At 46.7% G+C, this 10,858-nt stretch overlaps 1 protein-coding gene and 1 pseudogene across 1 annotated transcript; one reads left to right on the plus strand and one right to left on the minus strand.

Annotated features, from left to right (window-relative positions):
- Positions 1-2,186: 2,186 nt before the first annotated feature.
- On the plus strand, positions 2,187-2,597 carry LOC121878705 (histone H3). Its single transcript, XM_042385055.1, has one exon. It carries the CDS (start codon positions 2,187-2,189, stop codon positions 2,595-2,597), a length of 411 nt encoding a protein of 136 aa, XP_042240989.1.
- A 636-nt stretch (positions 2,598-3,233) lies between these two features.
- LOC121878704 lies at positions 3,234-10,458 on the minus strand (annotated as a pseudogene).
- Positions 10,459-10,858: the final 400 nt, after the last annotated feature.

Raw genomic sequence — 10,858 nt, forward strand, 5'->3', positions numbered from 1 at the left:
ACATTGCCAGGCATTGCGAGGCCTGCGACGCCATAGGGAAGAAGTGAGGCACCCGGAGGCTAGTGAAGCGACTGACTGACTGATCGACTGACCGACTGACAATTTATTAGGAAAGTTCACACGTCTGCATAATAACCTATACTCATACCCACAAGTCCAGAATTAGAGAGGACTATGCGATGATATATTTTCAACGATTTTACCCAGCGTTCAACCAACCCTTTAGCGATTTAAATGCGGGACCCTACCATTCAGAGATTATTTGTCGCAGGGCAGGGTGGTGCGCGCTCGTCCATCAGGGCTGGATTAACCCACCAAACCATAAGGGCGCGGCCTCGCCGTTTCAGGCATACACCATCCATGGGCGGCGACGGTCTCCTTGGCGCGGCCCGGGTGTAGGCAAGTGACGGCGTCACGGATGACGCTCCAGAAGATTTCTTTGAGACGCTGCGGGCCCCTCGTAGATGTAGGCTGGTTATATTGCTTATTAATTTATCAGCGAGCCAGACGACGAATGGCGGGCTTGGTGATACCCTCGGATGTTGCCACGAAGTTAATTCCCCACGATGACGTTTGGCGCCACCTTCCGAGTCCCGCCCCCTTGCCCCGTCCAATTGTTGGTTATTATATTACATTATGGTGGTTCCGGTGCTTCGCCGAATCGAATCGAAAAATGCCAGTGACAGGGGGAAGGAGGCTCAGAAGAATAAAGGGAGATTGAAGCGAATTTTAGAGAGAAGAGATGTAGTGGCTAAACACCCTCGCTTGCGTGAGGGATTATAAGATGGGGGCAGTAGCAATAACCCGGCCGGGACGCGTGCAGGGAGGCGACAGACAAGGCCAGGCTAGCGCCAGGTCAAAGGCCGTATCAAGCGTCAGGCCAGGCGTCAGTGCGTGCTGGGCTGGGGTAATGGATGTCTGTGCGCCTGGCCTGGCTTGATTGGGTGTTTTTGGGTTTCCTGTGCGGGAGGGGATGTCTCTGGCTTCCTAGCTTGATGTGTCGATTTTCTTTCCTTTCTTTCTTGGTTTCTTTAATTGTCTATTTGTTTGCATACTCTTGCCTGCCCTCTCCTCGCATTTTAAGTCCCCACAGGTGCGGGAAGAATTCAGAGAGGGAGAGTTGACCACGCGGGGTTTGTGCACCATCACGCGCAGCTTAGCATCGCACGGGCCACGTAAGGTTCCTGGCTCCGCAAGTGGGCAATACCGGTTGAGTTTCTCATTTTCCTTTTACTGGCTGGCTTTTCTGGGGAGCGCACAGCAGGAGGGCCCCCTTGGGAGCGACAGCAAGGGAGGGCCTCTTTGTAGCCTGGGGCTTTTTTCAAGATTTAGCCCTTTTACATTCTGCATTCCTCCTTCCATCTGGGGCAGGTCCGTCATGGAGGAGTGTGTGGGCCACCACAGGCAACGATTTTTTCCTTCAGGTGTTGGGGCAGGGCTGCAGAAGGGGTGTCCAGGGTCACATACAGCAGGTATCCTGCTTCTAGCACTTTGTTTACAGTGTGTCCATAGTGGCTGGCATTTGTAACTGGCCTGGTCTGGCAGTAGGGCTTGACTGGCAGCAGTACTCACGCCCAGTTGAGCTTCCTGGGTAGGGTGGAGTGGTGTCCATGAGGGCAGTGGTGTCGGATGCTTCTTTCACAATCTCTGGAGCTGTTGCTCCTTGAGGAGCCCACTAGCTCTGCTTTGTCCATGTGGGCACCCGGCGTGACGGCACCTCAGCCGTTGTCCTGTCATGAAGGCAAACATTTTTAAAAGGAATGCTGTTGATGTCTGGGATCTCCGTTATTGAGAGGGTATGCCTATCTCATACAGGAGTCTTGATGTCACTAAGGAGCTTTAGGCGTTTAATTTTGGTGACCCCACGATCCCACATTAGTTTGAAAACTTCTGGAGAACTAGGAGGTTTAGCTTTGGGCAGGCTTGGCCCCGACGTATCCGCGCCACACGCTAACAAACTCAGAACCGCTCATGAAGAGGAGAGAGAGTTCTGGTTGCCCACGTCATTGGGAGAGGTGGCTGGACGCAGTATCATTTTATCCAAAGCCGTCCCTCCCTGGAGGCAAGCGCGAGCTTATGACGACGTCATACAGCAATCAAAATGAGGTGGCCACTGAGGTGGAGAATGTCTGTATATAAGCCCGCCCGCCTGCCAGGCCGCCCGTATTTACTATTTCGTCGTCGAGATGGCCCGTACTAAACAGACTGCCCGCAAGTCCACTGGAGGCAAGGCTCCACGGAAGCAGCTTGCCACCAAGGCAGCTCGCAAGTCCGCCCCAGCCACCGGTGGTGTCAAGAAGCCCCATCGTTACAGGCCCGGAACCGTCGCCCTTCGTGAGATCCGTCGTTACCAGAAGAGCACAGAGCTACTCATCAGGAAGCTGCCCTTCCAGCGCCTGGTGCGTGAGATCGCCCAGGATTTCAAGACTGACCTGCGCTTCCAGTCGTCTGCCGTCATGGCTCTGCAGGAAGCCTCTGAGGCTTACCTGGTGGGTCTTTTCGAGGACACCAACCTGTGTGCCATTCACGCCAAGCGCGTTACCATCATGCCCAAGGACATCCAGCTGGCCCGGCGCATCCGCGGAGAGCGTGCTTAAGTCCTCTTCCTTGGGGAAAAAGAAAAAGCACAACAAAACCTACCAGACATCTATAACTCGGCCCTTCTCAGGGCCAAAGAACTGTTCTGAAGATAATTTTCATGACAATCGAAATGGTTGGTGGTAGGAGAGCGTTAATTTCGGTTACCCAAATCGCCTAACGGTAAGTTGGTAACATTCGTGCAGGCACGAATGTATAGTAGGTCATCAATTCGGGAGGTGGGTGGGTGCAACAAACAAGAGCTAGTAACAAATAAATGTATAAAGAATAAGTAAGTAAATAAATAAATAAAATAAAAGAAAATACAATAAAATACAATAAAATAAAATAAATTGTTTACATGAAATAGGCGTGCTGCAAACATGAAATGAAGCCCAAACACACTCCATGTATGTCACTTTGCAGTGGGTGTAAAAGTACTCCACGCAGAATTTATTTATTTATTTATTATGTTTCGATTTAGTCCGGTTTCTACGCCAATAGAGAATGCAGATTATTATAATTTTTTTTTTTTTTTATTTCCCTCTCAATATATCACTGTCGGTAACTGTCTCTTTAACATGTAACTGTGGCTCCGATGGAGCCGATTAAGTTGTAGTAGTGGGATGGCGTGTTTGTTGTGCACAAGTAACCTCTTACTTGGAAGAGGTGTACTTGGTGACAGCCTTGGTGCCCTCAGACACGGCATGCTTGGCCAGTTCACCGGGCAGCAAGAGTCGGACAGCTGTCTGGATTTCCCGACTTGTAATGGTGGAGCGTTTGTTGTAGTGCGCCAGGCGGGAAGCTTCGGCAGCGATGCGCTCGAAGATGTCGTTCACGAAAGAGTTCATGATGGACATAGCTTTGGAGGAGACTCCTGTGTCGGGGTGCACTTGCTTCAGTACCAGAGGACAGATGGAAATTTTCTCTTGCTTCTTTCTTGGTCACCCTGGCAATGGCCTTGGGCATTTTCCAGTTTTTGCAGCCTTCAAAGTTTTGGGAGGCATGGCCGAAGTTACTCGTGGCGCAGAGCGAGAGAATTGAAAACTGGCCCCACCAATTCTTTCTCATATGGACTGGGATCAGACTGGCTGCAACGTATTCTCATACTGGTTGTCCGCGAGACGGCTACCTGGCCTGATCCTGAGCTTGGTATAGTAACAGGTGCACGGGCGGAAATTTAACCATCACGTAAAAGCAGCAGAGGAACATGTCAGGACGCGCAAGGAGGCAAGGGAAGGGCAGCCAGTCTATCAGGGGCCGGACCCAGCCTGTGTAGGATCCACTGTCTCTGAGTAAAGGCAACTAAAGTGAGGTGTTAAGTAAAATGGTGTACCTTGCAGCGCGTCATGAGTACCCGGCAGCAGAAGTGCTCGAGCTGACAAACAGACCTGCATTATCCCAGCAGTCACATTCTCTCAGCTTATGCCTCGAAATGACGAGGAGCTGAAAGCTTCTGTCTGGAGTCACCATTGCTCAAGGTGTCCTTCAACATCCAAGCTGTGCTCCTAAGAAGACAGAGAAGAAATAAAGAACCCAAGGTCTGTTCACAGAGCACCTACTAAAACAGGCTCTTCGAGCCAGGATATCACTTAAAGAGAGAACACAATTGTTAAGGATACACTCAGTGTCTGAGTGTAAATGTTTTTGAATGGTGTAGATGTGAAGCACTCAGGGGCCTGGGGTGGGGGAACACATCAGCAGTAAAGGCAGGCAGCAGCAGGAGAGTTCATTTTCAGTCTTGGAATAACACAGCATAATTGGCAGCAGTACATATTGAGCCATTAAAGGGATGAATCAGTGTGTTTAGTCAAACAATCGGATAAAATAGGAAGAATGTAATGTCCTCAATACAATGACATATATAAATAGTGTGGCCTGTGTTGACAGTGTCACATCTAATAATATAGTGCTTTGTGTAATGTCACAAAGTTTACATGTTGAGTGTTCCAAGGTACAAAGGTTACTAATCCTGCATGGATGAGTTCTGTATCCTAACCCAATTCTGCCACGACTATCACAGGCAGGCAGGAAAGTTGTTTGGACACTCTTTCCAAGCTCTTGGTCCTCAAGTATCACTACCAATGAAAGGAAAAGTGAAACTTTGTAAATCGAAAGGTTACAACTGTAATTCAGGAAAGTTGTTGAGCCTAAACTTGAAACTCGACACAATCCGAGGAGTGGTGAATCCGAGGACACAGGACCATTCTCCCACTCACAAACCTTCCCTAACCTCCTGCCCTTCCTACATCCTCCTGTAATCAACTGCACGCATGTAATAATACACAGGTAGAGACAACAGCATATTTTCCTCTCAGTCATTCCATTATATATTAATACAGAAACGCTGCTGCCATCCTGGAGGCTTACATTGTCTCACCGTTCATTCCTCCACAATTCTTCCTTCTCTTCTTTCTTCTTCTTTCTTTCTTCTTTCTTTTCTTCTCTTTCTTTCAAAGAACATTTTATTAACGGTGTAGGTGTTTCATCATGTTTGCAATTTATATATTTTGTTAGTAATAAACCAAATAATCATCACCACCCATAAAGCATGATACTAGTAGACCACAAAAACTGCTATAAACCCCCAAAGCATATTTTATTGCCTAATCATCACTACATAGAACACCACTCATAAAGCATGATACTATTAGACCACAAACTGCTATAAACCCCAATAATATACTATACTAGTGACTCTAATTGTGTTACCCAATATTATACGAAATAATACTATAAAACATAATAATAAACACACTAATAGTGTATATTAGTTGAATGCACAATCTGATGAGAAGTCAAAAAAAAAAAAAAACAACATAACAATAACCTAGAAAGAGTGTAGAGTATTTTTGTGCAAACTATTATACTAGTAGATGGTCTAAGATAACTGTATGTGAAGGAAAAGGTGTGCTCTCCACTCAAACTTTCTTTTTATGAAATCTCCTACTCCCCAGCTGAGCGGTACGCCCAATGGGAAACAAAACGTGGCACATAACACGCCGCCCGCCAGCTCTGGCTCGGTGAATAGGAATCAGTAATCGGGCGGAGTATAAACAACACCGCCGCCAATGTGCTCCTCCCATCTCTGAGGAAATCTGGCGGGCAACTTAGTATTATATTAGCATGTAATAATAATAACAATAATAATAATAATAATAATACTACTACTAAAATAATAATAATAATAATATTAATAATAATAATATTAATAATAATAACATGCAATTTCATTTTATAACACATACTAACAAAATAGTGTATAGCCTACTATACTTAACTATAATAGGTTAGGTTGCGTAGGAGGATCTAAAAAGTACAGTAGTATACACACACACACACACACACACACACACACACACACACACACACACACACACACACATACATATAGACAACAAACTAAATTAGAAACCACACGTCAGTGAAGTTATCAAATCCTCCAGTTTCCGTCTCCACCTCCTACGCCGACTCAAGTCCCTCGGTGGTCCTGCACACGAGCTCCTCAGTGTTTACACAACATTCATACTTCCCAAGCTCACCTATGCCTCCTCCACCTGGTCTTCCTCCCTAAATGCCACACAACGTAAACACCTCGAAAAAGTGCAAAAGAGGCCATGCAAGATTATTCTCTACCCTTCCTACTCCACATATCAAGAAGCGCTCAACACACTGACCCCCTTTAGACTCTCACTGACCATCACCACGACCTCATCTGCAAATTTGGTAAGAAGCTTCTACACCATCCCCGACACCGGCTCCTACTACCACCTGAGATCCCTAGTCCGAGAATTGCTCTTCGACACCACAACCGCATCCAGCCCAGCCCATACGTGCACGAACTGATCGCTATAAGAACAGCCCAGTCCCAACCATTGTAAAAATTATCGATAACTTGTAATAAATCAGTGTACTCACTCCCAGTAAACACTACTCCTTGCACTGTCACTATGTTGAAATGAACTGTAGTTTGAGCTTTTCCCCAGCTAGTTATTATATGTCTTATTTGTGTCACTCATGTTACTTGTATATTATTTGTAATTCGTAACCCATTCCCCAAATATGTAACTGTATATTTTCAGTCTTCTGGCTGCCAAGCTCTTTCAATAAACCGTTAATTATTATTATTATTATTATTATTTATATGTTGGCCCATACCAACTCACTCCCCTGAACCCTCCTCCCCAGCGGACTATCAACAAGTTCTTGCCATAAGGTACTATCTCATTTGGCCAAGGAATGGAACCAGTGATGAATAGTGGTGAACAGTGCTTAACTCAGTGAAAAACAACTCGGCAGTTGAGTCTTACCCAAGCTAGCTAACTAATTTTCTTTATTATTAACACAGTGAGGTCCTAGGCACCTGTTATATTTCCTGAGACTCCAATGAGATAGAGAGGCCTGGGACTGTTCTACCCTACCTGAATGAGTGAAATATAATGACCAAGTCCCTGGCATGACACTGACGTAGTGAATGTTTTTATGTTACAGTGCATCATCATCAGCGGGTGTCTTCATATAACACCATCTGTGGTAAATTTTGCCAGCACTCATCAGGCCCTCATAACGCCATCTGTGAGGGACATTACACCATGCGTCTGGTGCGATTCAATCTACATGATCTACGCGCAGCAAACATTGAATCTGTGGCGCCCATCAGTGCTCCTTCAATTTTCTTCTAACAGCTGGTTAAACCAATGTATACGATGCACCAAGCCAGTCCAATGACACTTTCAAAGCCCTCGTTTGGGAAGGTAGGAGAGAGTCAGTCATTAGCTATCCGTCATATTTATTTATTTCTATATATAAGTAATGTAGGCTGTTTTAAATACCTCAACTCTAACGCCGTTTGTATACAAACAATAGCTATACAGTACGCCTCAGCCAATATGAAGTATCACTGTAACTCAAATTGTTAATTACCACACCATACATATATGGGTTCATGAATGATAGTACACGAGAAGACGAACAATAAGAGGGAGAAGAGAAAGAAGGCAACCCACAACTCGTTAAGAAGAAGAATACCAAGACATTTCTCCTGTGCGAAAACAACACACAACAGAACGTTTACCAAACACTGAGAAACTATGGCGGAAACCCAACATGCACCGGACGCTTGACCTGGATTCTATCCTGCCAGAACGAAAGAGAGCTATTACAGTCAAAGTCCTCACGTAAGGCTGCTTTAGCTACCGTACCTATTCCCATCTCCTGCAAAATTCACTAATCCCCCCGCTACCAGCATGCGTTGCGGCGTATGTATGCGCGTATGAATGAATGAGCAACTGCAACTTCGGTATTAAAACTATTCAATTTTACCAAGTAATATAGTGCTATGGGTTACGTTATGTCATGTTAGAGAGATTATAAACCAAAATAAAGCTGCTACCAGAGGTTCGTGGATGTTGCAGTTAGGTGAGGTACCTGGAGGCAGAATGTTGACTGACCGATCGACAATGACAGGAAGTGGTTCCAACACGTCACAAGGCAACCTTACAGGTACCAAAATGTTCAGAATTAGAGGATCATAAAGCTATTGGACATTTTCAATCGATTTACCAGTGTCTAACCAACTCTTATGACGAAATGGTACCAGTCTGTATATTTGTTTACGGTGGTGCGGCGGTAAAAAGCCCGTCTATCAAAGTTGACGTACCACCAAACCATAAAGGGTGCGCCTCATGTCAGCATACACTACATCCATGGCGGTGACGGTCTTTTAAAAAGTTTGTGGCGGCGTCACGGATGGTCACGTTTCAGAAAACACCTTGAGGACGCTGCGGGCCCCCGGAAGATGAGCGGATATATTGCTTAATACCCCACGCCGATGCACGACGAAATGGCGGCCAGAGTCTGACAGCAATACGAAGCACCTTACGATGACGCTTGGCGCCACCTCTTTCCAAGTCCCTGCCTTTTGCTGTCCAGTCATGTTGTTGTGCTACCACAGGTGGTCCTGTGGCCGCCCACGGTTTGGTGGGGAGGGTATGCGCTGTGATGAGCGGTAGAATGTTCCGTCCAGCCTCTTGGAGGCAGGGGGGGCGAGCTGCGGATGACGTGACAGGTAACTCAGCCAATGAGGTGCCACTGAGGAGAATGTTCATAAGTTCAGCTTTGCCCGTCAAGCCGCCCAGATGACTACATTTCGTCGATTTATTCTTACTAAACAGACCTGTTCACTGGAGGCAAGGCCTGATTGAAGAAGCCACACCACAGAAGCTCAGAAACCGCCCCAGCTACTGGTGGTGCCAAGAAGCCCCACTGTTACAGGCCCAAACTGTCGCCCCTCAGAGATCCGCACATTTCAGAAGAGCACAGAGCTACCACAGAAGCTGCCTTCCACCCCGTGAGATCGCCCAGAGATTCAAGACTACCATCCCACCCATTCGCTCAGCCGTCATGGCTCTGCAGGAAGCCCTGAGGCTTAATTTGGTGTAATTCGAGGACACCAACTCAAAGCATTCACGCTACTGAATCACTGCCCAAGGACATCCAGTTGGCCCAAGATCCATTGAGAGCGCAAGCTCTTCCTTGGGAAAAAAAAGCACAACAAACCTAACAGACATTTATAACCTGGCTCCCTTCAGGCCAAAGAACCGTTCAAAGACACTGACACCGAAATGGTTAGGTAGAGAGCGCACCTGGTTACTCCAACCGCCTAATCTAGAAAGTTAGTAAATATTCGCAGGCACGAATGGCGGTACTATCAATCTGGAGGTGGTGCAACAAACAAGAGCTAGTAACAAATAAATGGCAAAGGTTACTGCAGTAACAAATAAACAAAATAAAGAAAATAATAATAAATACACAAATAAAATAAATTGTTTACATGAATTAGGCGTGCTGTAAACATGAAATGAAGCCCAAACACACCCATGTATACATTTTGCCACGCAGACCGATGATGACATGTGTTTGATTTATCCGACGGCGCCACACAGAGAATGTGATTGCTGAGACCATTTCTCAATATATCATCACTGTTTGTAACTGTTCCTTGAAGACAACTGTATTCCATGGAGTTGTAGTAGTGGATGAAGAAAGGCACAAGTAACTTCCGCTTGAAGAGGGTATTTGGTGATATTTTGGTGCCCCAGACACGCATGCGCTGCCAGTCTACTGGCAGCAAGAGTTTGACAGCTGTCTGGATTTCTGACCTGTAATGGTGAAGGTTTGTTGTAAAATAGGCGAAGCTTCGCAGCGATGGTGCCTGGAAGATGCCGTTCACGAAAGAGTCTATGATGGCTATAGCTTTGGAGGAAGACCCAAATGGGGTGCACTTTGGCTTCAGTACCTTGTAGACGTAGATGTTGTAGCTTCACCCCTGCGCTTTTTCTTCTTGTCGTTCTTTGCAATGGCTCTCTGGGCCTTCAGCCTCTTGGCAGCCTTCGAAGTTTTAGAGCATGGCGTACAGTTATCGCAAGGAAGCGGAGAATTGAAAATCACCCGACTAATCTCTTCTATATGCTCTTGCAGCGGGTTGCCCAGGGATCAGGATCAGCCGTGCCACGGGTTTCATACGTTGTTCCGCGAGACACGGCCACCTGGGTTTGATCCTGAGCGGCAGCACCGGCAGCAGGGCGGAAACAACTCCCTATCACGAAAAAGCAGCAGCAGCAACAGTGTCAGGACGCCGCAAGGAGGCAAGGTGAAGGCGTCAGTCCCGTTTGTGCAGGCCGACTCTGTTCTCGTGGTAGATCCACCGCGCCCTGCGTAAAGGCAACTACATGTTGAGCGTGTTGCAGGTGCACTCTTGTACCTTTGCAGCCGTTATGGGAGTACCGGCAGCAGAAGTGTTTCGGAAAGGGGCCGGGTAACGTCGCCCGCGACAACAAGAAGACCCGTGACATCCCGCTGGCCATCTTCAAGCTTAAGCATTCGCAATGATTTATGAGTTGAACAAGCCCTGTCTGAGTCACCATTGCCCAAGGGTGTCCTTCCTCACACTGCCTGTGCCTCCTGCAGCAGAGAAGAAATAAGAACCCAAGGTCTGTTCACACAAGACAACCTAATAAACAGGCCTTTGAGCCACATGATACTACCAGAGAGAAATATAATACATCAATTGTTTTGCAGGATAATGACCTGTAAATTGAGTGTGCTGCTTGAATGCATGGAAGGGCATTGCGGGGCCCGGGTGGGGACTTAAACGGACTTGAAGGGCAAGAAGAGCAGCAGCTTAGCAGTGCAGCAAGGAGGCACCTAGCTCACTGGTTCATTGACATAATATTATCACTACAGCAGCATACAGCAATACAAATTGAAACGAAGTACTGAG

The sequence above is a fragment of the Homarus americanus genome, unplaced genomic scaffold, assembly GCF_018991925.1.
Source record: "Homarus americanus isolate GMGI-L3 unplaced genomic scaffold, GMGI_Hamer_2.0 scaffold14491, whole genome shotgun sequence".
Taxonomy (NCBI): Eukaryota; Metazoa; Arthropoda; class Malacostraca; order Decapoda; family Nephropidae; genus Homarus; species Homarus americanus.